Source organism: Erythrolamprus reginae, chromosome 8 (genome assembly GCF_031021105.1).
Source record: "Erythrolamprus reginae isolate rEryReg1 chromosome 8, rEryReg1.hap1, whole genome shotgun sequence".
Classification (NCBI taxonomy): Eukaryota; Metazoa; Chordata; class Lepidosauria; order Squamata; family Dipsadidae; genus Erythrolamprus; species Erythrolamprus reginae.
This window is the reverse complement of record NC_091957.1, coordinates 45,932,547-45,960,441: the sequence shown is the minus strand read 5'-3', so window position 1 is coordinate 45,960,441 and position 27,895 is coordinate 45,932,547. Positions and strand designations below refer to the sequence as shown.

Below are 27,895 nucleotides of genomic sequence, written 5' to 3'. Positions count from 1 at the left end.
ACGGAGAGGGGCGGCATACAAATCCAATAAATTATTATTATTATTATTATTATTATTATTATTATTATTTTTATTTAATTTTAATTCATGTAATTTAATTTAATTTAATTTAATTTAATTGACTTTTAAGCTGCTCAACTCTTTGTGGACTCTAGGCGGCGAACAGTAATAAAAATAATAATATATGAAAACTATATAAACAATTATCAACAACATAATAAAACAATGGCAATCACCAAGCAGGTGCCCTAACACAAGGACTCTATCACAAACAGAATTCTTGGGAATAAAAATACCTTGTTTTTATCCCCAACATCTGGAAAAAGATCTTTTCTAAGGTACGCTGGCTGGGGAAATTCTGGAAGAGGAAGTCTATACAGCTTCAACTTGCGGAGGTAAATTTTTGCCACTATCAATTTTTGAAACTAGAGCTGTTTTGAAAATGATTGCTGGGTGGTTGGGCCATTATATCCAATATACTTGAAAAACGTCATATATAATCTATGAAATATATTCCAAATAACATAACAATAAGTACAAGTGAACTAGAGTGCCTTCCGTCCCCTGTCCTATTGCTCTCCTATATCTCCTATACCTTTCTTCTATTCCTATATCTCTTCTTCTATTCTTTCATTGATATGTTCTATTACTCTACCTTCTTTTCTATTATTTCTTAGATATATTTTACTATGAGTATATCCTCTATAACCTTCATCATGTATTTTACTATGCGTATATAGATATATACCCACTAAAACCCTCATTGTGTATTGGACAAAATAAATAAATAAATACATAAAAATAAATACAGAGAATTTTATTTTTATTTCATAAAGCAAAACATGAATGTGTTAACAAAGAATGTTAGGAGGCAAACTTTTCTCACACACAATCAGTATTTATAAGTATGCAGATGTTGTTATATTTGCATGCCAGGATTTCATGCTGTTTAAAACATTGCAGGATTGACTCATCGGAAAACAAAAGAGATACAGAACTGGAAAAGAACCAAAGATGGTCCTAAAGTGAATTTTGCTCTCAGCAATGAACACTGTTTTTGTGACCCCCACCCCCACCCCCCTTGGAGGAAATCCTGTTCTTTGCAAAACATTCACATTTTCTGCATCGTCTGCATATGCTATTTGTAAGTCACAACTCCTGGAGCCTGGCTAGATGTGTATCTAGATCAGTGTTTCCCAACCTTGGCAACTTGAAGAAATTTGGACTTCAACTCCCAGAATTCCCCAGCCAGCATTCGCTGGCTGGGGAATTCTGGGAGTTGAAGTCCAAATATCTTCAAGTTGCCAAGGTTGGGAAACACTGATCTAGATTATATGCGAGGGACTTGCTAACTGGTTCAGATGTTATGAACTGCACCGAAAAAGCTGAGGGCCACAGCGCCAAGTGAAGGAACTTCTTAGTCGACAGCAGAGTTTCTGTTCTTGGAGCTTTAGAGGTTTTATTTTTCCATCAGAGCTTCTAGTTGCTCTTGAAGAGATACCAGCTGCAGAGAAAGGAGAAATGAAAAAAACAAAAACAAACCTATTATTACACAATGAAATCTACTATCAGTCCCATTCTCCTTTCTCCTTCAAATAAGGATCCATGGACCTTTAATCTGTAACCTTTAATCTATAACCTTAGAGGTTATAGATGTTAAGCAAATAACCCCCACAAATCCCACCCAGCTCAGCCAAACAACATTCACTTGTAACTATGAAGTTGCTCCAATGAGTCGCCACTCATTCGTGCAAAATGGATAAAAGTTACAAGCAGTTCAGAGCTAGTAACTTATAAGTCAAATGCTTGATAATCACTGTGCCCTGCAAATAATAATAATTAATAATAATAATAATTTGTTGGAATTGTATGCCGCCCCTCTCCGTAGACTCGGGGCGGCTAACAACAATAATAAACACAACATGTACAATCTAATAATAAAAACAACTACAAACCCATATTGTAAAACCAAACATACACACAAACATACCATCCATAACTTGTAATGGCCTAGGGGGAAGAGCTATCTCAACTCCCCCATGCCTGGCGGTATAAATGAGTCTTGAGTAGTTTACGAAAGACAGGGAGGGTGGGGGCTATTCTAATCTCCGGGGGGAGTTGGTTCCAGAGGGCCGGGATCGCCACAGAGAAGGCTCTTCCCCTGGGCCCGCCAAACGACATTGTTTAGTCGACGGGACCCGGAGAAGGCGAACTCTGTGGGACCTTATCGGTCGCTGGGATTTGTGCGGTAACAGGCGGTTCCGGAAATAATCTGGTCCAGTTCAGAGCTAGTAATTTATAAGTCAAATGCTTGATAATCACTGTGCCCTGCAAATACTTTCCCCAGTCTAGCCTACTAATGAACATTACACTTATGTGTTTTGAACATGTTTCCCCAGACAAAACTGCTACATTTTGTGGGTTTCTAAAAACCTTATTTTAATTAAGAATTTATCAAAATGGCAGAAATCTTACCTGTTGTTTCTCTCGCTCTTCCTGTTGTTTGAACTCATCCAGCACGGCTTGGAGGCGCGTCTAGGAATTAGACCGATAGGAAAGAGGTTATCTTTGAGCCGCGATGGCGCAGTGGTTAAAGTACAGTACTGCAGGCTACTTCTGCTGTCTGCTGTCTGACTGCAATTTGGCAGTTCAACTCTCACCAGGCTCAAGGTTGACTCAGCCTCCCATCCTTCCTAGGTGGGTAAAATGAGGACCCAGATTGTTGGGGGCAATAGACGGACTCTGTAAAGTTCTTAGAGATGGTGTAAAGCACTGTAAAACGGTATATATGTCTAAGTGCTATCGCTATAGTTAACTCTGCCCACTGCCAGCAGTTTGATCCTGACCAGCTCAAGGTTGACTCAGCCTTCCATCCTTCTGAGGTGGGTAAAATGAGGACCCAGATTGTTGGGGGCAAGATGCTGACTCTGTAAACCGCTTAGAGATGGTGTAAATCACCATCTAAGTGCAAGTCTAAGTGCTATTGCTATAGTTAACTCTGCCCACTGCCAGGAGACCGTGAGTTCTAGGCCCGCTTAAGCACAAAAGCCATCTAGGTAACTTTGTACCAATTACTAGGAGCTGATGAGTTCTAATCCTGCCTTAGGCATGAAAGATGTCTGGATGATCTTGAACCAGCCCTCCAACAATGGGTTGTTCCCGGTTCATCCTGTTTCTTGGGAACAGGTAATGCCGGCAGCAGGAGGCTCCACCCACCACCTGTAACACTTCTGCCATGTTCAGAAGCATCATGCCTGTAAAGGGTTTTAGAACCCACAACTGCAGCCCTCCCTCTCTTAGCACAGAAGTCTCACAGCTTTGATTATCCAGCAGCCATGATGAGGAACACTGTTCGCCACATCCCCTTCCCCTTAGAAAGCCCCTTATATACTGGCAAGGCGTGGCCAAGTGTCCCATAGTTCTATGAACGTCAAGAACCCCTCCTTTTCAGATATTCCTGCTTAGACCACATTCTCCTGACTCTTGCAGCTAACAAGGGGGCCTCCACCTCCAATTCCCCATTGTCCTCTGACTCATTAAGTCCCATAACTGGGGGTACTACCATCTCAGATGGCAAGAACAATGACCTGCGATGTCAGTACTCCTCCGTCCTCGAAATCCGTGTCCTGCTGAGCCAGACGTGGACCACTCACAACAACTGCCTTGAGTTTTTAAACACTAATAAAGGTGGGATAAGAATCAATTAATTCCAGAGTCACCTTGAGCGCCAGGTTCTCCACTTTCATGATGAGGTCTTCCTGGCGTTTCCTCCGCTCCTGGGTTTCCTGCAGCTTGCCCTTCAGGTTGTCAATTTGCTTCTGGATGCCAAGCGCTACAAAGAGAGAAATAATCAACCAAGGGCTGTCCTGATAACCCAGGCAGACGAGGGGTCCACTTACCGGCCACTACCGGTACGCCCTCCAGGACTGTCACGGGTCGGCATGAGATTTGGCTTCTGCGCATGCACAGCAAGCAAAATCTCACACAAGGACATTCTCGCCCACGAGATTTCACCAATTTTCAGCGATTTGCTTTCGCACGTGCAGAAGCAAACAAAATGCCGAAACCCTGCGAAATCTTGTGCGTGAGAGCGTCCTCGCGTATGCAGAAGCAAAATTTCACGCTTGCACACACATACACGCATCGGGGGTGTGGAGATGTGTGTGCATCTGTTAGTATATTGACCGTAACCTCCTTGGTTGTTGCCATACAGTAGCTAACCATATCAGTTTGTAGAATGTAAAAACTGTAACTTTAAGGAACTTTTACTGGTTGGCCATTAGAGGGCGCCAACACCGTTCCCCTTGGGGGGAGTTCTTTCTTAGAGATATATTTGCCGTGAGCTATATTGTTGTGTGCGTGGTTTGTAAACCATTAGTAGTATGATATGTGTATTGCTTATTTTGTATATTTGTAAATAATAATATTGTTATATATAATTGATACTAAGTCTGAGTCATTATCTGGCTAACCCAAACTCTGTTTAATGTGCGGTGAAGGTTTCGTACCGAGACATACTAACAATCTCCAATCCCAGGCGTACCGGCTGCAACCCACTACTGGACACAGGGCTGCCCCAAAGGACCGCCCAAAATCCCCTAAACTCCCGTAGCCCGGCTTCCTTTCCCCACTGGCTTCTAACCGATTTGGCTGGTTCCTTCGTTCTCTTGCTGCTGGGAGCTGGATTCGTTCAGCTTGCCCTGCAGCCTCCGCTCCAAGTCTTCCTCCGTATCCATCACGTTCAGGTCTTCGTCGTCATGGTGGTCTCGCTCGTATTCATCACTGCTGCTGCTGCTGATTTCATTGAACATCTCCCGGAGTTCGTCCCGTTCTGCTGGTTGGACCGAGAAGAGGGACAAAAGGAGCCAAACCATTCCTCAATGTACCCCATCGTATCTTGCTGAAGAGATTGGCTAGTCTGGTCTCTACACCCCCAATGCACCCTCCCCCTTAGAGTCAGGGGGAATTTGGACAGGACTGCAATGAGCAGACCAGCAAAACCTCCAATGGATCACAAGGTAGCGAGAGAGAGCGCTGCAGGAAATGCTACTGCTTTGTCGCCATCTAGTGGCTTTTCAAGAACTGGGAACCCCAAGGGTAACATTTTTATTTTATTTGTTTATTTTGTCAAGCATGTACAGTGGTCCCTCTACTTATGAAATTAATTCATTCTGTGAGCAGTTTCTTAAGTAGAAAGGTTTGTGAGAAGAAGCAATTTTTCCCATAGGAATCAATGTAAAAGGAAATAATGCGTGCGGTTGGGGAAACCACAGGGAGGGTGGAGGCCCTGTTTCCTCCCAGGAGATTCCTAGAGAGGGGGGCGTTTGCCCAGGTTCGCCTGGTGCACCAGTTGCGGCCCTATCTGGACCGGGACTCATTGCTCACAGTCACTCATGCCCTCATCACCTCGAGGTTCGACTACTGTAATGCTCTCTACATGGGGCTACCTTTGAAAAGTGTTCGGAAACTTCAGATCGTGCAGAATGCAGCTGCGAGAGCAGTCATGGGCCTACCTAGGTATGCCCATGTTTCAACATCACTCCGCAGCTTGCATTGGCTGCCGATCAATTTCCGGTCACAATTCAAAGTGTTGGTCATGACCTTTAAAGCCCTTCATGGCAATGGACCAGAATATCTCCGAGACCGCCTTCTACCGCACGAATCCCAGCAACCAATTAGGTCCCACAGAGTGGGCCTTCTCCGGGTCCCGTCAACTAAACAATGTCGGTTGGCGGGCCCCAGGGGAAGAGCCTTCTCTGTGGCGGCCCCGACCCTCTGGAACCAACTCCCCCCAGAGATTAGAACTGCCCCTACTCTCCCTGCCTTCCGTAAACTTCTTAAAACCCACCTCTGTCGTCAGGCATGAGGGAACTGAAACACCTCCCCCGGGCATGCACATTTTATGTATGGGATGTTTGAGTGTATGTTTGTTAACAAAATGGGGTTCTTTTAAATGTTTTAAATTATATTTGGATTTGCTACAAACTGTTATGTTATGCTGTGAGCCGCCCCGAGTCTGCGGAGAGGGGCGGCATACAAATCTAAATAAATAAATAAAATAAATAAATAGAGAGGCCCCACGGAGGCTTCTCCCTGCCTTTTCCAGCCCTGTTTCCTCCCAGGAGATTCCTTGAGAGGCTCCACAGAGGCTTCTCCCTGCCTTTTCTGTCTGTTTCCTCCCAGGAGATTCCTAGAGAGGCCCCACGGAAGCTTCTCCCTGCCTTTTCCAGCCCTGTTTCCTCCCAGGAGATTCCTTGAGAGGCTCCACAGAAGCTTCTCCCCGCCTTTTCTGGCCGTTTCCTCCCAGGAGACTCCTAGAGAGGCCCCACGGAGGCTAATCCCTTTTTCGGATACAGTTTCGGCGGCTCAAGTTTGTAAGTGGAAAATGGTTCTTGAGAAGAGGCAAAAAAATCTTGAACACCTATTTCTTATCTAGAAAAGTTCATAAGTAGAGGTGTTCTTAGGTAGAGGTACCACTGTGTTATAATAACAACAACAACAGAGTTGGAAGGGACCTTGGAGGTCTTCTAGTCCACCCCCTGCTTAGGCAAGAAACCCTACACTACTTCAGACAAATGGTTATCCAACATCTTCTTAAAAGACTTCCAGTGTTGGAGCATACGCAACTTCTGGAGGCAAACTGTTCCACTGATTAATTGTTCTGTCATGAAATTTCTCCTTAGTTCTAAGTTGCTTCTCTCCTTGTTTAGTTTCCACCCATTGTTTCTTGTTCTACCCTCAGGTGCTTTGGAGAATAGGTTGACTCTCTCTTCTTTGTGGGAACCTCTGAGATACTGGAACACTGCTATCATGTCTACCCTGGTCCTTCTTTTCATTAAACTAGCCCTGCCCAGTTCCTGCAATCGTTCTTCATATCTTTTAGCCTCCAGGTCCCTAATCACCTTTGTCACTCTTCTCTGCACTTTTTCTAGTGTCTCAACATCCTTTTTTCATCGTGGCAACCCAACCTGAATGCTGAATTAGATAAACGGAATTAGATCAATGGTCCCCAAACGGTGGCCCATGGACCACTGGTGGTCCATGAGAAAATGTTGGTAGTCTGCAGAAAAAAATATTTGCATTTTTTATATTGCACTAAATACTATTTATCTTTTTCTTTATAAAATTCATATTAATGGTCCACGGGATTTAAAATTATAAATTTAGTGGCCCCCGAGGACCGAAAGGGTGGTGATCCCTATATTAGATAACAGATATACGTGTAAACACGGTTATTAACGCATGAGATGGATACAAATAAAAGGGGACATTAGGACAGAGACGGCAGGCACATTGGTGCGCTTATACACGCCCCTTACAGACCTCTTAGGAATTGAGTGAGGTCAACAATGGACAGTCTAAGGTTAAAGTTTTGGGGATTTGGGGAAGAAACCACAGTCAGGTAGTGCATTCCAGGCATTGATCCCTCTGTTGTTTGTATTTGTATTTGTATTTTTTAGATTTGTATGCCGCCCCTCTCCGAAGACTTGGGGCGGCTAACAACAATATAAAAAGACAATGTAAACAAATCTAATATTAAAACAATCTAAAAAAACCCAATTTAAAGAACCACTCATACATACAAGCATACCACGTTTAAATTCTATAAGCCTAGGGGGAAGGGAAATTTCAATTCCCCCATGCCTGACGACAGAGGTGGATTTTAAGGAGCTTGCGAAAGGCAAGGAGAGTGGGGGGCAACTCTGATATCTGGGGGGAGCTGGTTCCAGAGGGCCGGGGCCGCCATAGAGAAGGCTCTTCTCCTGGGTCCCGCCAAACAACATTGCTTAGTCGACGGGACCCGGAGAAGGCCAACTCTGTGGGACCTAACCGGTCGCTGGGATTCGTGCGGCAGAAGGCGGTCCCGGAGATATTCCGGTCTGATGCCATGAAGGGCTTTATAGGTCATAACCAACACTTTGAATTGTGACCGGAAATTGATCGGCAACCAATGCAGACTGCGGAGTGTTGGTGTAACATGGGCATACCTTGGGAAGCCCATGATTGCTCTCGCAGCTGCATTCTGCACGATCTGAAGTTTCCAAACACTCTTCAAAGGTAGCCCCATGTAGAGAGCATTACAGTAGTCGAACCTCGAGGTGATGAGGGCACGAGTGACTGTGAGCAGTGAAGTCGTATTTCCTGCAATCAAGTTTGGTGTGGCTTACCTTAAGTTTGTATCTATGGTATGCTTGTGTATTGTTGTGGTTGTTGTGGTAGCATCCTAAAATGTGACCATACCTGAAGATCCATGGCCTTGCTTATGTCCGGTCATGCCAGGAGAAGAGATATCCAGGCCTGTAAGTAACCCGTGATTCTCGGCTTCCTTCGTTTCATCTTCGGCAATCACTTCCCAGCCTGAATTCAGGCACAGGCAGATTAAGGAAAATATCAATTTAATAGGGGAAGCACATCAAGAAACCGAATGTGAGTCCACGTTGGAAAAATATTTGTTCTGCCGGCGTGTCCCAACCGCCCGTAATTACAGGGTAATTAATCCAGAAAGACACACACCACACAATAGAAGGAAAACCAAAAGTCTTTATCAACAGAAAAGCAGAAAAAACTCCCTTTTTGAATGTCAAAGGGATTTTCTGGTACACACAAGGCACAGATTAAATGCAATCCAATTTCTCACCCAGTAACTGGGAAATTGAGTCCAAATTCAAAAGTCCAGAAAGTCCACACACAGTCTTGAACAGGGAAACAGCAAAACCACGATCTTGACGAACCATGAATCAGATAAACTTCCACAAGGCTAAACCAGCACGCTGTTCTTTTTATCTGTAGCACTAATTACAGCAGCTCCACCCAACCACAGGTGGCCTCACTATCCCCTGTAATAATCCTTCAGTTGTTCTCTCCTATGCATCACTCTACGCATGCGTGGATCTGTCATAAGTTCTTGTTCAGAATCCATGGATGATAAGGATGATTGATCTCCTCCTGGGCTGTCTGCCAAACTCCCCGCTTCCCTGCTACTCAGGCTTCCTTGGTCAGAGGAGCCTTCGTCGGGAGATTCTATCGGGAGCAAAACAGACCTGTGGCATGTGGATGTTTCCCCCACATCCACCTCCACATTCCTTGGGGCAGAAGCTGGGCCAGAGCCAACCACAAGAAATATTATTGCAATTTTCTCACCAGTCTCACTGAATTTGATAAAGGAAAATTCTGCTTTAGAAACGATCTCCTGAAGAGAGAATTCCAGTCTAATTCCAGTGGAAGGAATGTTAACCCCCCTGACTTTATTTACCAGGTGGTTAAGTCACATGTTGATGCCCTTAGTGGCTTTCCATACTTCTATGTAAACTCACAGAAAATTGTAATGAAAACAACTAATTCTTGGGGACAAGTCCAGTGTTGTGTGTGAGAGAATGAATGATCCATCTGTTAAACTACTGAAGTTTGCAGACGATACAACCATGATTGGTCTCATTCAAAACAATGCTGAAACCATATAAAGATGGGAATTTGAACAATTAGCCTTGTGGTGTGACCGGAACAACCTAGAACTGAACACATTCAAAACCATAGAAATGGGGGTAGACTTTAGGAGAAGCCCACCCATCCTTCCACCTTTCATAATACTAGACAACACAATATCAACAGTAGAGACCTTCAAATTTCTAGGTTCTATCATATCTCAAAGCCTAAAATAGTCACCTTACATCAAAAATGTCATCAAAAAAAGCACAACAAAGAATGTTCTTTCTGCACCAACTCAGGAAGCTCAAACTGCCCAAGGAGCTGCTGATACAGTTCTACAGAGGAATCATTGAGTCTGTCATCTGCACCTCTATAACTGTCTGGTTTGGTGCTGCAACCCAACAAGACCGACACAGACTTCAGAGGACAATCAGAATTGCAGAAAAAACAATTGATGCCAACCTGCCTTCCATTGAGAACCTGGATACTGCATGAGTCAAAGAGGGCTCGCATCCTGGACATAAACTGTTTCAACTCCTACCCTCAAAACGTCGCTACAGGGCACCGCACACCAGAATAATTAGATACAACTAGTAGGATGCTTGGCTGCATAGCTAGAGGTATAACAAGCAGGAAGAGAGAGATTGTGATCCCGCTATATAGAGCGCTGGTGAAACCCCATTCAGAATAATACTCTGTCCTGTTCTGGAGACCTCGCCTACAAAAAGATATTGACAAAATTGAACGGGTCCAAAGATGGGCTACAAGAACGGTGGAAGGTCTTAAGCATAAAACGTATCAGGAAAGACTTCATGAACTCAATCTGTATAGTCTGGAGGACAGAAGGAAAAGGGGGGACATGATCGAAACATTTAAATATGTCAAAGGGTTAAATAAGGTTCAGGAGGGAAGTGTTTTTAATAGGAAAGTGAACACAAGAACAAGGGGACACAATCTGAAGTTAGTTGGGGGAAAGATCAAAAGCAACATGAGAAAATATTATTTTACTGAAAAGAGTAGTAGATCCTTGGAACAAACTTCCCGCAGACGTGGTTGGTAAATCCACAGGAACTGAATTTAAACATGCCTGGGATAAACATAGATCCATCCTAAGATAAAATACAAAAAATAGTATAAGGGCAGACTAGATGGACCATGAGGTCTTTTTCTGCCGTCAGTCTTCTATGTTTCTATAATCAGAACTGCAGGAAAAATAATTGCTGCCAACCTGCCTTCCATTGAGGACCTGTATACTGCACGAGTCAAAAAGAGGGCTGTGAAAATATTTACTGACCCCTCGCATCCTGGACATAAACTGTTTCAACTCCTACCCTCAAAACGTTGCTACAGGGCACCGCACACCAGAATAACTAGATGCAAGAACAGTTTTCAGAAAATTAAAATTAAACAGAAAATTAGAGTAATAGTGAAACAGCATACGCTTACAGTAGTTGCACTATTCCTGGGTTATGTGATCACCATTTGTAACCTCTCTTGCAGGGTTTCAACAAGTCAGTGAGAAGCCAGATTTACTTAATGATCCCGTGGTTCCCTTAACGACTTCCACAATTTGCTTAACCAGGGTGGCAAGAAGGTCGTAAATTGAGATTCAGTCAACTCCCTTGCTTAGCAAAATGGAAATTTGGGCCTCGATTGCAGTCTTACTTCGGGGACTGTCAGTATTCATTTCAAAGCAAACCTTACGGGGGTGGAGTGGAAGAAAGGATACGGACGCTGACGGCTTCGGCATCTGTGCTGAGAAGGCGCTTCACTTCTTTCTCTACATCTGGAGACTCGATATACTGTGACACAGAAAATGGGAAGGGGAGAAGAGAAATTGTATACTGTACTGCCGGCTGAGTTTCAACTACCTTAGGAGTTTTCTGTTTAAGTCTCCCCCAATTTCAACAGTTCCAAGAAAGCTCCACGCCCATTTGCACCATAGTTCCCTCTAAGCTGAGCAGTGAGCAATCGCTCACTTAAAAATCATCATCAACTCAGAGTTTTCCAAACCTGCCCAGAAACCGAGAGGGAAAGAGTGAGAGGGAAGGAGAGAGAGAGGAAGAGAGGAAGAGAGAGAAACAGATAGAAAAAATAGAGGAAGAAAAAGAGAAAGAAAAAGAATGGGAGTAAGGAAGAGAGAAAGAAAATCAAAATCTAGTTTGAAACTAGCTCAACTATTTAAGTGGCATTTTGATATTGATAGAGTTGCCCTATTATGAGCTCACTGTTATAGACACACAGTATTTATTTATTTATTTATTTATTATTTCTGTGCCACCCAGTCCCGAAGGGACTGCCGCTCAGACACTATACTTTTCCGCCCACCCCCCAAAAAAATTAGAGGGAACACTGATTTGCACCCTTCAGCTGTGTCACACTGAATATTGCCAGCCCCGAGACATTTAGTAATTAAAGAGTTAACTGTGTGTGTGCCTTACTAAGATCCTCCTATTATGATGTAATATCCTGTCAAATCGAACATCACTTCCTTCTTCTCCATCCTAAAACTCCATTCTCTTTTTTTTACCTCTATCATGTGAAGACATATTTGTTGCGTTGTCCCTCGAGACATGCTTTATTTTTCTACTTTTATAATAAAAGAAATCTTGTTTTGAACAAATGACTAAAGGCTTCATCTATCGCCTCCGCGGGGTTAATGTTCTAACAGACTTTAATCACTTACAAACCGCGACAAGCTGACCCTGAGGGTTCAAATAAACCTCCAAATGGCCTCAACAGTTTTCTAAAAGGCGGGAAATGTCGTCTGGCGGGACCCAGGGGAAGAGCCGTCTCTGTGGTGGCTCCGACTCTCTGGAACCAGTTCCCCCCTGAGATTAGGATTGCCCCCACCCTCCTTGCCTTTTGTAAACTCCTTAAAACCCACCTCTGTCGTCAGGCATGGGGGAACTGAAACATCTCCCCCTTGCCCATGTTGTTTTGGTGTTTGATTGATTGTGTGCTTGTTTTTTATATATATTGGGGTTGTTTTATGAATTTCTTAACTTAAAATTGTAATTGGATTGGTGGGTATTGGATGTGTCACTATGTACTGTTTTTACCATTGTTGTGAGCCGCCCCGAGTCTGCGGAGAGGGGCGGCATATAAATCCAATAAATCTAATCTAATCTAATCTAATCTAATCTAAATAACAATAGCACTTAGACTTATAAAGCGCTTCATAGTGCTTTACAGCCCTCTCTAGGCGGTTTACAGAGTCAGCATATCGGCCCCAACAATCCAGGTCCTCATTTTACCCAACTCAGATGGATGGAGGGCTGAGTCAACCTTAAGCCTGGTGAGGGTTGAATTGCCAAATTGCAGTCAGCTGGCAGACAGCAGAAGTAGCCTGCAGTACTGCACTCTAACCACTGCGCCACCAAGCATCCAGTGACCAGCTGTCTACAAGGAGTATAAATCCTTCCATTCCCCACCATCCAATTAAAGTTGAAGAAGCTTCTTGGATGAGAAGCGAAACGTCTTCGAAGGAAAAACCAACGAAGTCTTGTTGCCTCTTGAAAGGGACAGAGAATCTCCATAGACATTTAGTAGCTTGCTGCTGATCTACTTACATACCCTGCATTTCTTGTGTGGCGTGGGGGGGTGGGGGGTGTATGATTAGGAAAACTGGAGAAGGTGGGGAAACAGGATGAATGCAAAAACAACACCTTGGCTTCAAGAGGAACGGATGAAACGAAGATACTATCTGTCCTTAACTCAAATTTCCCCATTGGGCTTTACATTTTGGCTCCAGCTTCCAAAACCAAGAGATCTTGAAGGTTCATTTAGGCGACTCACCTTCTTCTTAGCTGTCTTTCGGAACCTCCTCTTTCGGACGTTCTTCAACGGAAGCGTAACTGCAAGAACACAGCAAATGAGTTGGCAAAGGGGAGATGGAACAGGAGGGCACAGCCAACAGCTCTCTGGGGATGCAGAAGAGATGCCGGCATTCTGAACCAAAGACAGGAAGGTCAACGGGTCTCATAATTCTTCATGATGAATGGTGTCCTGACCTAGGCTTCTCCCAAAAAGCACGAAACAGAATCCTGGTCCCGATAAAAAAAAACCTTTTTAAAAACGAATGTGAATTCCTCACTCACATTCAGCAAAGGCCTGGCAAACGGTCTTCCAAAGGAGAATTTATGACCCAGACCTTATCTAGCTTGGGAAGTTGCCATTTAATTTTCTCTTTAATTTCTCTTAATTCTGTGGGAAAATCCAGATTCGGCTAGAGGAAATATTAGAGAAAAGAATAGAAAAGAAGCTTGAACTTTTTTTGTTAGGTACATCCCGTGCAAATTTTGATAAAAATCAATTGTACTTAATCCTACGTATAACGACCGCAGTGAGAATAATGCTTGCACAATATTGGAAAAATGAAATTGTGCCCACTGAGGATAGATATAATTGAAAAAACAACAGCGTGTGCAGAAATGGATAGCTTAACCAAAGTATTAAAAAAATCTAGATAAGTGAGAGTATATTAACTGTTGGTTCTATGATTGGATGAAAAAAAGGAAAAAGCAAAGATTGTGATTTAATAAATGTTAGAAAACTTGGAGAGCAAAGGTCAGAGGATTGGTCATAAAAAGAAAAAAAGGAAGGGAAAGAAAAGGAGATACATGAATAGGATCATTGCTATGATTTGATGTATATTATGTAAATATAATTTGTGTAATAGAAAATAAGCACTTAAGAGTTGTACTACAGGCACGTCACAAATTGTCCAACTTTTTAAAATGTCTTTTATGTTTTGTGTGTTATAAATAAAGTTTATTTTTACTTTAAATAATAATAATAATAATAATAATAATAATAATAATAATAATAATAATAATAATAAAAGAAAGCTGTCATGCAAATATTTTTTCCAAAATGCAGTGCTGTGAAAGGCGCCCTGAGTCTGCGGAGAGGGGCGGCATACCAATCTAATAAATAAGTAAATAAGTAAATAAATAAATAAGTAAGTAAGGAAAGAAAGAAAGAAAGAAAGAAAGAAAGAAAGGAAGGAAGGAAGGAAGGAAGGAAGGAAGGGAAGGGAAGGGAAGGGAAGGGAAGGGAAGGGGAAGGGGAAGGAAGGAAGGAAGGAAGGAAGGAAGGAAGGAAGGAAGGAAGGAAGGAAGGAAGGAAGGAAGGAAGGAAGGAAGGAAGGAAGGAAGGAAGACTTGGCAGAGAGCGTCTGAGATTCACAGATAGATGTTCACACTGCTGAACCGAATGACAAATTGTTTCCTGTAAAAGCCCAGTCCCCTTTCGCTCCTCTTTTATTTCCTATGGAAGGGACATTCATCGTCCACCTGTGGCTTTACTCCCAAGTTGACCCTGATTTCTTAGCTGTTCTGTTCTTCTGGAGGCTCTGCGCATACGCACATTGGGAACAGGCTCCAGCTGTTCCTCTGCTTCATTGCTGTCTAGCTCCAGAGGCAGCTGATAACTGCCCGACAGTCTTGGCCCCCATTCTGCCTCTAACGAAGAGCCCTTTTTTTTAATTAATATTTTTATTGATTTTTATAATATAAAACACACACACAACATATTACATATAACATGTGCTCAGTGATCCCACTACCAGACAATCAATCATACCCCACCACCAGTTGGGGGTATTTCTTGTATGAATCATTTAAACCCAAGAGTGAAATATTTTTTTACATATTATAGTGATCCAACTTGTTTCTTATAGCTTGGTCTCGGATCCTACTCGCCATATATCGTCTTACCTTGTCCCATCGCTCCATCAGCTGTTGCAAATCAGTTTCATTAATCGAATTCATCCTTTTATCCATAATCTCGAATTGAATGTGGTCCACCCTATACCTATACCAATTTTGCATTGTCCATTTTGTTGCATCTTTCCACCCCAAGACTATTACCGCCTGAGCACTTTCTATCGCTGCTTGTTTTATTTCTCTGTATTCTCCCATCTCACTACTTTTTACTAATACTGCCATTTCCTTAGTAATCGTCCATCTTATATTTAATATCCTATTAAAATCCTCTTGCACTTTTTGGCAAAGGTTCTGCACCACTGGGCATTCCCAGAGCATATGCATAAACACTCCTTTGTCTTGGCACCCATGCCAACAGATACCTTTAACGTTCTGCTGAAAGTGTGCAAGTTGAACGGGTGTGTAATACCACTTATGTAATGTTTTCCTTCTCATTTCCCTAACTCTTGTATTCTTGATTTTCCTTATATTCTCTACTACATTTTCCATCTCTTGCACCTCTACTTGTATCTCATTCTGCCACCATTTAGTCAATCCTTGGATCACATCCCCGTCTGACTAGCATCTTATATATATTGCTTGCGTCTTAGTACCCTCAGTTTTTTCTCTTATTATTTTCTCTAACTCTATCTCCTCCCTATCTGATGCAGAGCCCTCATCCTAGTCTTCCCCAGCTTTTCAGGATAGATATAATGTTCCTCCCCAACCTCCTCACTGTCCGAGTCTGCTGCTAGCTTTGCTGGCCGCTGGCACAACAGTAGGGGACCATGCACAGATTAAGGTTCCCTAGTGTAAGGGAATGACCCAAGAGCTACTCACTGCCATGATTCCAGATAAACTTCTTCTCCCGGTCCTTATCCTTCTTCTTGTTGGCTCTAGCATCGGTACTAACGGACGGTTCCTCCAAGGGAGGGTAGAGGTCTCCATCCACAGTGCATACAAGCATCTGAATTCCCCAATGGAGTAAAAGAAAAATTGACATCAGAGAGAAAATTAGAAGGTGTAAAAGCCCAAGGCAAGTTATGTTAGATCAAACTAGAGGTTTGCTTAGTTCAGTCTTGTGAGAGTGGTCAATCAAACAGTTATCAGTGAGAAATTCATAATATGAGCACAAATTGATTGGTGTTGGAGATGGACCCCAGTATCTTCAGAGTAACTCTGAATCTTCATAGCTAGTTGCCACTGCTTTTTCTAAAAAAAAAATCCACCATCAAGTTGTCTAATTTCCTTTTCAAGCCTCCCAAGCTTCTATCAATCCAGAACTAATGGAGTTTTAAGCTTTAAGTTTATTAGAAATCCTGCACCCTTAAAGAACTTTAAAGTGTTGTATTGCCTCTGTACAAATCGATGGTGTACTGTGTACAGTTCTGGTCACCGCACGTCAAGAAGGATATAATGGAACTGGAAAAGGTGCAAAAAAAGGGCAACAAGTATGATTAAGGAAATGATACACCTCCCTTATGAAACCAGGTTGCAACGCCTTGGTCTCTTCAGCCTTGAAAGACGGCGTTTAAGGGGTGACTTGATCGAAGTGTATAAAATCATGCATGGGATAGAAAAGGTGGGTCGAGAAAAATTATTTTCTCTATCACACAATACTAGGACGAGGGGGCACTCCCTAAAGCTCATAGGTAAGAAAGTGAGGACAAATAAAGGGAAATATTTCTTCACCCAGAGGGTCGTTGGTTTATGGAATTCACTTCCAGAAGAAATCGTGACAGCTGTCAGCCTGGATAGCTTCAAGGCAGGCAGGGTACCATTTGTTGGGGGGCAAGGGAAAGGGAGGGTCTTGCCTTCTCTTTCTGCTCAAGTTCCCCATGGACAATTGGTTGGTCACTGTGTGACAGAGAATGCTGGACTCAATGGGCTTTGGCCCGGTTTAACATGGTTCTTTGTATGTTCTTACATTCTAACTGTTAAGATCAACTATATTCCATAACTATTTGTGGTTTGGAAAAACAATAATAATAATAATAATAATAATAATAATAATAATAATAATAATAATAATACAGATTTAAGAAGGACATTGAAAAGAAAGCTACACCTATGAAAACAAAAAGCAACACTGCCTTGGCTTATCCTTCTGATCGGTGGAGAGCATCTACCTGGCAAATGTCAGCCGTCTTGTAGAAGGTCTTCTTATCGATGGTTTTCAAGCTTTCCATGATACAGGGCAAGTCCACCAACTTGGCAGCTAAGGGGACACGGTCCACTCGCACAATTCCATGACGCCCATCCGCTGCAGGAACAGGGAAATGGGAGAATTGCTATGTCAGGGGTGTCAAAGTCAAGGTACTTACCGTGTCTTTCAGAGTATAAGACGTATCTTAATTTGGGAGGAGGAAAGCAAGGAGTAAAGGTCTCTGCCTCCCAGCAATTTGCCAAACAGCAAACAAAACGGATTTATTTATTTATTTATTATTTATTTATTTATTTCTTATTTAGATTTGTATGCCGCCCCTCTCCGCGGACTCGGGGCGGCTCACAGCACTCGGGGCGGTTGTGTGTGTGTTTTATATTTTATTATTTTATTATTATTTTATTTTATTTTATTTTATATTATTTTTTTATTTTATTATATTATATTATATTATATTATATTATATTATATTATATTATATTATATTATATTATATTATATTATATTATATTATATTATATTATATTATATTATATTATATTATATTATATTTTTTTATTTTATTTTATTTTATTTTATTTGTATGCCGCCCCTCTCCGTAGACTAGGGGCGGCTCACAGCATACAATAAAACAATTCATAACAAATCTAATAAATTTTAAAAAACATTAAAAAACCCCATTATTAAAGCAGACATACACATAAACATACCATACATAAATTGTATAGGCCCGTGGGGTGGGTGGGGGATGCCGCAATTCCCCCATGCCTGACGGCAGAGGTGAGTTTTAAGGAGTTTACGGAAGGCAAGGAGGGTGGGGGCAGTTCTAATCTCCGGGGGGAGCTGGTTTCAGAGAGTCGGGGCCACCACAGAGAAGGCTCAGTAGAGTCCAAAATTTCCATTGCTAAGTGAGACAATTGCATTTTATCCTGTTTAATGACCTTTCTTGACACAGTTAACTGTTATGAAGCTAGTAACACAATTGTCAAGGGAAGGTGGCTTCCCACCGCTAACTTTGCCTGTCAGAAGGTCACAAACGGTGATTGCATGACATTGCAACCTGCACAAGTACACGCCAGTTGCCAAGCCTCTGAATTTTAATCCTGTAGCCAGGGGATTTGGCTGCAACCATCATAAGGATGAAAAGTTCCCTTTGTCAGAGCCGCTGTAGCTTTTAACGGTTACGAAATGAATGGTTGTAAGTCAAGGACTACCCATACCTGTACCTGGTTTTTATTTTATTTTATTTGTGTTTGTTTACATGCTTTATCTGTTGTTGTTTTAAAAGAAGAAAGAAATTAAAAGTTTCCGATGTTGTCCCCTTACCGTGCAATTCAATTGTGAGCCTGTCCTTCAAATTGACGCTCCCAGACTGAACAGCCCTTCGCACCGTAGAGGCATATTCCTAAGTAGAGAGGCAGAGAAAACCCAGATCAAGGGACCATTAGAGACATAACCAGGAAACACAGCAAAACGATAGGTGATGTTAGCATTTACTCATTTGGGTTGGACTAGAAGACCTCCAAGGTCCCTTCCAACATTCTGTTCATTCTATTCTATTCTAAGTTTATTCTATTCTAAATTCCTATTCCATTCTATTCTTTCTTATTCTATTTTATTCTATTCTGTTACTTCTTATTCTCTGCCTATTCTAATTGTGTATTTATTTATTTATTCGATATTTTTTATTTTAATGCCGCTCTTCTCCTTAGACTCAGGGCGGCTTGCAACATGTTAGCAATAGCACTTTTTATTTATTTATTTTTCTGCAGAAATTGGACTGGAATTTATTTATTTTTTAAATAAAAAACTTTATTGATTTTTCATAAAAATCACACACAAACGTACAAACATTTAACACATAGTAGGGGTTACAATTACCCCTCTTGTCTTAGAAATTAATTTTTAATACAGAAAAAGAATATATTCTTGATTCATTAAATCATATTAATCTAGATGAAAAGAAGAATTTTATTCAAACATTATAATAACATAAAACTAAGTTAATAAAAAAGAAAAAATATAAAGTCATTTTAATATATTCATTCATTTCTCATAACATTTAATTTTTATTTTTATCTATCCATTTATAAACTTTATTCCAAATAGTATAAAATTCGGATTCTTCTTGATCATTCAACCTTCTTGCAATAGCACTTTTTAACAGAGCCAGCCTATTGCCCTCACAATCCGGATCCTCATTTGACCCACCTTGGAAGGATGGAAGGCTGAGTCAACCTTGAGCCGGTGATGAGATTTGAACTGCTGACCTGCAGATCTAGCAATCAGCTTTAGTGGCCTGCAGTACAGCACTCTACCTGCTGCGCCACCTCGGCTTATTATACTCTATTCTAATAATTCTTCGGGTCACTTACCGGAGGTAGACGCAAAACAAACTGGCTCTCTAACTCGTGGGGGATGTTATCCTTGTTCTTGGTCATCCTCAGTTCTTCAAGAGGTTGAAAAGACAAGAGACACAAGTTAAGTGTTTTTTTTCCTGAGCCCTGCTGTGCAACCTGCTGAGCTTGCTAGCAATCACACAACAGCAGTGCATACAAATTTATTCCATCCTGGAGGCACCTTATTGGAGAGAAACCAAGGCATGACACTGTAAGTTGAAGCAAATATCTATGGGAACTCTCCAAGTGTTGGTAATGACCTTTAAAGCCCTACATGGCATTGGACCAGAATACCTCCAGAACCGCCTTCTACCGCACGAATCCCAGCAGCCAATAAGGTCCTACAGAGTTGGCCTTCTCCGTGTCCCGTCGACCAAACAATGTCATTTGGCGGGCCCCAGGGGAAGAGCCTTCTCTGTGGCGGCCCCGGCCCTCTGGAATCAACTCCCCCCGGAGATTAGAACGGGCCCCACCCTCCTTGTCTTTCGCAAGTTACTCAAGACCCACATATATCGCAAGGCATGGGGGAACTAAGACATCTCCCCCAGGCTTTTTATATTTCAGGTTTGGTATGTATGTGCTGTATGGTTTTTAATTATTGGGGTTTTTATATATTTTTATTATGAGGTTTGTCCCATTGTTATACTGTTTTTATTACTGTTGTGAGCCGCCCCGAGTCTTCGGAGAGGGGCGGCATACAAATCTAATAAATAATAATAATAATAATAATAATAATAATAATAATAATAATAATAATGACTCACAGATACACAAAGGTGTTTTTCCAAAAAGACATTTGGGACTTTCTTGGGGTCCCCCCCCCCCCCTTCAGAAGGATGAAAAGCGAAACGTTTTTAAGGGAAAACTGTACTTCAGAAGAAGGGGAGAGTTCTCATCGGAAAATCGGCACGGAATTAAATCAGTGTCATGGGATGGTTAAAACATTGGATGAGGACCAGAAAGATCTCAGTTTAAGAGTTGATGAAGATTGTCAATCATCCAGGTCATGGCTGTCTCAAATAAGTCCGTCCGTCCATCCGTCCCCCCACCCAAAAGGCAACTGGACTTTTCCTTGAAGACATTTTGCTTCTCATCCATAAAGCTTCTTCAGTTCTGACACCTGAAATCTGTTCTGTCCGGCCGGATCAAACTCAGAAATAAAGACCCACACACATGTTGGTTCAAAAGTACACATAAGCAAAGTCTATTGGTAACATAATTTCTGCAATACAAGAATTCACGCAAGGAATCCCATGCTGGTTGCGTTTCTTTAATTAGCAGTAGATAAGGAACCGGTCCAAGATGCCAGCCAGCTAGAGTCATAAATCTCCACTTATGATTTGTCTTTGGTTTTTAACTAAACTCACAGTCCGGATAGTTTAAACAGTTCATGCAGCCGTCCAGAATCGAAGTCCGTGGAACAGAAGAAGTCTCTCAGCTCCGAGGCACCTTTGCTCCATAATGGGGAACTGCCCTTATATACTGTCAAGGTGTAGCCAAATATCCCACTGATATATATTAATGCCAAAAAACCCTTCCAGAGATATATTCATGACTGGACCTCATCCTCCTTACCCTTGCATCTAACAGGGGGTCCTGATTCTCAAAGTCCCCATCGTTCTGAGTCAGACAATACCATAACTGGGGGCTCTACAGTCTCTGGTGGTTCCCCAGTTCTAATTCCCCTTCACTCTCACACTCAGATGGCAAGAACACTGGCCTGCGATGCTAGTACCCATCCATCTTCTGGTCCTCGAAATCCGTGACCAGCCAAGCTGGATGTGGATCACTAACAACAAAATCCACCTGTGCTGAAGTGGCTAAGGTTGAGAAACCCTGCTCTTGTTGTCAAATCCACAGAGAGAAGGTTGAAAGTCAGAACTGAAGAAGCTTCTTGATTGAGAAGCAAAATGTCTTTGAGGAAAAACAAAATAATTAATAATAATAATAATAATAATAATAATAATAATAATAATTTATTAGATTTGCATGCTGCCCCTCTCCGAAGACTCGGGGCGGCTCACAACAACGATAAAAACAATATTATACTGGCACAAATCTAATATTAAAAAAACTAAAAACCCTATCATAATTAAAAACCAAACAGCACATACATACCAAACATAAATTATAATAAGCCTGGGGGAGAGGTGTCTCAAATCCCCCATGCCTGGCAGTATAGGTGGGTCTTAACTAGTTTACGGAAGACAAGGAGGGTGGGAGCAGTTCTAATCTCCGGGGGGAGTTGATTCCAGAGGACCGGGGCCGCCACAGAGAAGGCTCTTTCCCTGGGGCCCACCAAACGGCATTGTTTAGTTGACGGGACCCGGAGAAGGCCCACTCTGTGGGACCTTATCGGCCGCTGGGATTCGTGCGGTAGCAGGCGGTTCCGGAAATAATCTGGTCCAGTTCAGAGCTAGTAATTTATAAGTCAAATGCTTGATAATCACTCCGGTTCCGGAGGTACTCTGGTCCAATGCCATGTAGGTCTTCTTGCAAAAAGCACCTTGGAGATGTATGTTGATGCCCAATTTCAGCCTCGTACATCAGACACCATTAAATTTGAAAGCTGTATGGTTTCCTTAGCTCAGCACATTCACTCGGCTTATTTCCATTATTTAATTAAAGACGACGATGTTGCTTCTACTTAAAACCAGAATATCTTAAGGTTTGCATTAACTAGGTTCGGGAAAAAAAGGACAGCCAAGGATCTGTTCCTGTCCTTTCCCCACCCTGCCCATCTTAAGCAAAAACACCTTCTCAGCTCTTTCAAATAAGGTGCCACCAGGAGGCCAGAAACACACAGGTTTGGAGCGATAGAGAACACAGCGTAACTCGATTGTCCGAAGCGTGAAAATGCAGACACTGGAGAAAAGATCCTGCCACTTGCTGGAGCATGGGAACGGAAGGAAAGATCCACTCCATTAAATTAGCACTGTGTTGTGGTTAGCTCTGGCCCAGCTCCTGCCCCAAGGAATGTGCAGGTGGATATGGGGGAAACATCCACATGCCGCAGGCCTGTTTTGCTCCCGATGGAATCTGCCGACGAAGCCTCCTCTGACCAAGGAAGCGTGAGTGACAGGGAAGAGGGGAGTTTGGCAGACAGCCCGGGAGGAGATCAATCATCTGCATCATCCCTGGATTCTGAACAAGAATTAATGACACATCCACGCATGCGTAGAGTGATGCATAGGAGACAACAACTGAAGGATTATTGCAAGAGAAAATGAGGCCACCTGTGGTTGGGTGGGGCTGCTGTAATTAGTGCTACAGATAAAAGTGCAGCCTGGTGTTTTAGCCTCATGGCAGTTTATCTGATTCATTGTTTCGTCAAGATCGTGGTTTTTGTGCTGTTCAAGACTCTCCGGACTTTAGAATTGGACTCAGTTATTGGGTGAGCAATTGGATTGCATTTCACCTGTGTCTTGTGTGTACCAGAAAATCCCTTTAACATTTAAAAAGGGAGCTGTTTCTGTTTTTCTGTTTATAAAAACTTTTGGGTTTTCCTTTTATCGTGTGGTGTGTGTCTTCCTGGACTAACTACCCTGTAATTACGGGCGGTTGAAACACGCCGGCAGAACACACTGTAACCATAATTATTCGATCCATGTTTGTAAAAGCTGGCAAAGCACAGCCACCACTCTCTCTCTCTCTCACACACACACACACACACACACACATACACTAGGAGTCTGCAGTTCTCCTGGGCATCATTTTAGAAAAAAAGCAGAATAGCTTTTGCACCAAAATCAGCACCATTTTCTAGAGAGTGAGCAAGCGCTAAAGACCCACCACCAGAGAAATGTAAAACAAACGCTTTACTTGCAGTCGCCATTCCTCCTCTTCTTGTTCCACGCAAAGGTTTACAAAAAAAACTTGTATCATTCAAAAATACTAAACGTAAATGCAAAGAGGTTTTTTTTTAGAAAAAACCAAAACACAAAAAACCAGGGAGTATCTGCAGATCAACTCTGTCCTCTGTTCCTGGAATGAGACGTTATTTCTGTAACGAAAAGCATAGGGGACATTTCCTTGAATGTGTTTACCTATAGCAGGGTTCTCTCCAGCCTTGGCAACTTTTAAGACTTGTTAGAAACATAGAAACATAGAAGTCTGACGGCAGAAAAAGACCTCATGGCCCATCGAGTCTGCCCTTATACTATTTTCTGTATTTTATCTTAGGATGGATATATGTTTATCCCAGGCATGTTTAAATTCAATTACTGTGGATTTATCTGCCACATCTGCTGGAAGTTTGTTCAAAGGATCTACTACTCTTTCAGTCAAATAATATTTTCTCATGTTGCCTTTGATCATTCCCCCAACTAACTTCAGATTGTGTCCCCTTGTTCTTGTGTATACTTTCCTATTAAAAACACTTCCCTCCTGGACCTTATTTAACCCTTTAATATATTTAAATGTTTCGATCATGTCCCCCCTTTTCCTTCTGTCCTCCAGACTATACAGATTGAGTTCATGAAGTCTTTCCTGATACGTTTTATGCTTAAGGCCTTCCACCATTCTTGTAGCCCGTCTTTGGACCCGTTCAATTTTGTCCATATCTTTTTGTAGGTGAGGTCTGACTTCAACTCCCAAAATTCCTCAGCCAGCTTTGCTCGAGCTGAAGCCCGCAAGCCTTACAGTTGCCAAGGCTGGAGACCCCTGTTCAGTGGCGATATCCAATTTTATTTACTACCGGTTCTGTGGGTGTGGCGTGGCATAGTGCGCGTGGCACAGCATGGCGGGCATGGTAGGGGAAAATCTTGCAAAAGATTTGATTCCTGCAAGATCCTGCAAAATCTTGATTCCTTCTCCACTCCTGGGGGAAGGATACTGCAAAATCCCCATTCCCTCCCCAGCCAAAGGTGATATTTGCCGGTTCTCTGAACTACTCAAAATTTCTGCTATTGGTTCTCCAGGACCTGTTAGAACTTGCTGGATTTCACCCCTGTCTCTATCCTCTAGAACAGTGTTTTTCAACCAGTGTGCCGCGAGACATGGTCAGGTGTGCCGTGAGGAAGGAAGCTCAGATTCCAGTTTTGCAACTTTTTGCTGAGAGCAAGAGAGAGAGAGAGAGAAAGAGTGCAAGAGAAAGAAAGCAAGAGAGAGAGAGAATGAGAGGAAGGGTGGGGGGGAGAGAGAAATGAGCAAAAAGGGGAGGAAAAAAGAGAAATGAGAAAATGATTGAGGCAGAGAATGAGAGGAAAGAGAAACAAAAGAGAGAGAGAAGTGACTCTTGATTTAAAGCATATGATAAAAAGCACCCAAAGAATAAGAGAGAGAAAAAACCCAGCCCTCACTTGGTTTTGGAAATTGTTCAAGAGTGTATACACACACACACACACACAAGGGGGGGGGAGGAGACAGGGATAGAAAAAGAGAGGAGAGTGTCATTTTGGTTGGTGGTGTGCCCCAGGATTTTGTAAATGTAAAAAATGTGTCGCGGCTCAAAAAAGGATGAAAATCACTACTCTAGAACTTCATATTGGGAATACAGTGTTCCCTTGATTTTCGCGGGGGATGCGTTCCGAGACCGCCCGCGAAAGTCGAATTTCCGCGAAGTAGAGATGCGGAAGTAAATACACCATTTTGGGCTATGAACAGTATCACAAGCCTTCCCTTAACACTTTAAGCCCCTAAATTACCATTTCCCATTCCCTTAGCAACCATTTAGATCAGTGATGGCGAACCTATGACACGCGTGTCAGCACTGACACGCGTAGCCATTTTCAGTGACACGCGGCCGTTAAGGAAGTCAGGTGTCCATTTTTCCAGATGAAGAAATATCGTCGCTTTGCGTTCCCTTTCATTGGGTGAGCCGATTCTTCCCATTAGAACGAAACCTGTTCCTTCCAAAGAGCCCCTTTCTCTCTCTCTCTCCTTCCTTCCTTCTTCCCTCCCTTCCTCCTTTTGCCTCCTCCTTCCCTCCCGTCTTTCCCCTTCTTTTGAAGTTTGCTCTTTGCTTGCTTTTTCTGTCAAACCTTTGCAAGGATATCTGTCCCAGGCTTCTGGAAATAACCTGCAATTCACGTGAGAATTCGCCGTTTCAGTGAGTCTTTGGGGCAAGGGTGCCCCGCCCTCTCCTGCAGGAGTTTTTTTTTAAAAAAGAGTCCGGGGACTATTCTGCAGAGTGAAAGTAAGACTCGGCAAAGCTTGTTTGTTGACTTGAGGTCAAAGCTTGAGAATCTAGAAAGGTGCCGCTTGGAGAATCAAGAGGGAGTGCCACTATGAACAGGAAATTTGGAGTGCCTGGATTCGGTTACCAGACACTTTTAGCACAAAATTATGGTTTTTTTCTCAAGGTGACACACCACCCGAGTTATGCTGGGTTTTTTGGCGAATTTTGACACACCAAGCTCAAAAGGTTGCCCATCACTGATTTAGATTATTACTCACCCTGTTTATTTATTAAAGTTTATTAAAAAAATATTTATTAAAGGCGGACAAAAGTTTGGCGATGACGTATGACGTCATGAGGCGGGGAAAACCGTGGTATAGGGGGAAAACCCGCAAAGTATTTTTTAATTAATATTTTTTTAAAACCGTGGTATAGATTTTTCACGAAGTTTGAACCCGCGAAAATCGAGGGAACACTGTATATCATCCACCAATCAGGAGATTGTCAGCTCTGCAGCAAAATGGAAGAGGCACAATCCAAAATGCTATTTTTAATTTACAAAGGACTAGTTTTGGAGAAGAATGGAGTTCTGTAGGCCAGACCCAGTATTGCAAAAGCAGGCACAACCTCTCCAATGTCTTTGGGGCAAAAGACTACAAGGACTCTCCCTGCATTAAACCTTGAAATTAACCAGGTTTGGTCGAACCATGGTTTAGAAGTAAGCCAGAACCGCCTGGACTCAACACATACGCCAACCACAAGGGCCAGTACAGGCTGCAAGGCAATTTACATTCCAGAGACAGAAAGCCCCCCCCCCTTCGCCCCCCCCAAGCATCTCAGTAATTAACCCAGTTTTTCCCATCCACAGCAGCTTTAAGACAGCTAGACTTGAGGGATCCTTGATACTCTCTGAATCCAGTTGTTTTCTTGCAGATGTTTCATTGCCCAGCTAGATAACATCATCAGTGCTAGAAAGGAGTGGGATCTGTGAAATGGAGGAGGTGGGAGGAGGAGGAGCGCCTACTGTAGTATCTTTATTAAGGAAACTGTCCAGTACCTGGTACCCTCCACATTTCCAAAGCAACTTCAAAATTATTCTCTGACATGGTTGTTTTCTTGCAGACGTTTCATTGCCCAGTTAGGTAACATCATCAGTGCTATCTAAGGAATGGGATTTACTCAGAGTTTATATATGCATTGCACTGCCAAAGTTGGTGGGACCAAGGAGCCCCTGATTCCAACCCTGAACTACCAATATTCTCCTTTATCCCTACAGCTGGACTTCAACTCCCAGAATTCCCCATGGTGGAATCATTTCCCATTCTCAGCCACTTTAGAACTGAGGGATTCCCAAGTTGGCAAACTGGAGAAACCCTGGAGGAGAAAAAAAAAACACTGGCCAACCCTGACTCCTAGATGGCGGGAAGGAAGGAAGCGGAGGCTTTGAGGCCCCAAAACTGGTCTCCCCAGGCCCTCCAAAGCTATGGACCCCATCCTTCCAAAAAAAAAAAAACCCCAACCATGTGGGGTGCGCCTAGGCCAGGGGTAGGCAAAGTTGGCTCTTCTATGACTTGTGGACTTCAGCTCCCAGAATTCCTGAGCCAATCATGCTAGTTGAGGAATTCTGGGAGTTGAAGTCCACATGTCATAGAAGAGCCAACTTTGTCTACCCCTGGCCTAGGCCAAGGGTTTCCAACCTTGGCCCCTTTAAGACTTATGGACTTCAACTCCCAGAATTCCCCATGGAGGAATCCTTTCCCATTCTCAGCCACTTTAGAACCGGGGGATTCTGGGAGTTGAAGTCCACAAGTCTTAAACGAGCCAAGCGGTTGGAGACTCCTGGCCTAGGAGACGGAGGACCTCCCGGCTGCTCCAAAGGGGCTTCTTCCGGGGGTCTCTCCCTCATTGGGACGAGGCTGGAGGGGTAGATTGCCGAGGGAACCCCCGTGGGAAGCCCAGCCGTGTCTCCCGCAGACCGGACTCACCTGCCGCCGCTCCCAAAGGCCAGACTGGACTGTAGGCGGAAGCGAACCGGAAGGGGCGGGACCGAGGCTAAAAAGGAGATGAGGGAGGGAGAAAA

The 27,895-nt window shown here is 42.9% G+C and overlaps 1 protein-coding gene across 3 annotated transcripts; it reads right to left on the bottom strand.

The window, feature by feature from the left end:
• Positions 1-802: 802 nt before the first annotated feature.
• Positions 803-27,875, bottom strand: TAF7L (TATA-box binding protein associated factor 7 like). 3 transcript variants are annotated; one of them, XM_070759872.1, is made up of 13 exons: positions 27,801-27,875; positions 23,520-23,700; positions 19,674-19,747; positions 18,625-18,703; positions 17,264-17,397; positions 15,975-16,101; positions 13,225-13,283; positions 11,156-11,228; positions 8,242-8,358; positions 4,643-4,831; positions 3,720-3,832; positions 2,476-2,535; positions 803-1,504 (listed from the first exon to the last, which is right to left on the bottom strand). In XM_070759872.1, exons 2-13 carry the CDS (start codon positions 23,530-23,532, stop codon positions 1,460-1,462), a joined length of 1,083 nt encoding a protein of 360 aa, XP_070615973.1. In that variant the 5' UTR covers positions 23,533-23,700; positions 27,801-27,875; the 3' UTR covers positions 803-1,459. The 3 variants fall into 3 exon arrangements, with proteins under 3 accessions (XP_070615973.1, XP_070615974.1, XP_070615972.1); XM_070759873.1 differs by lacking the exon at positions 23,520-23,700 and having other exon boundaries at positions 4,643-4,834; positions 27,801-27,857; XM_070759871.1 differs by lacking the exon at positions 27,801-27,875 and having other exon boundaries at positions 4,643-4,834; positions 23,520-23,644.
• Between the last annotated feature and the right edge of the window lie 20 nt (positions 27,876-27,895).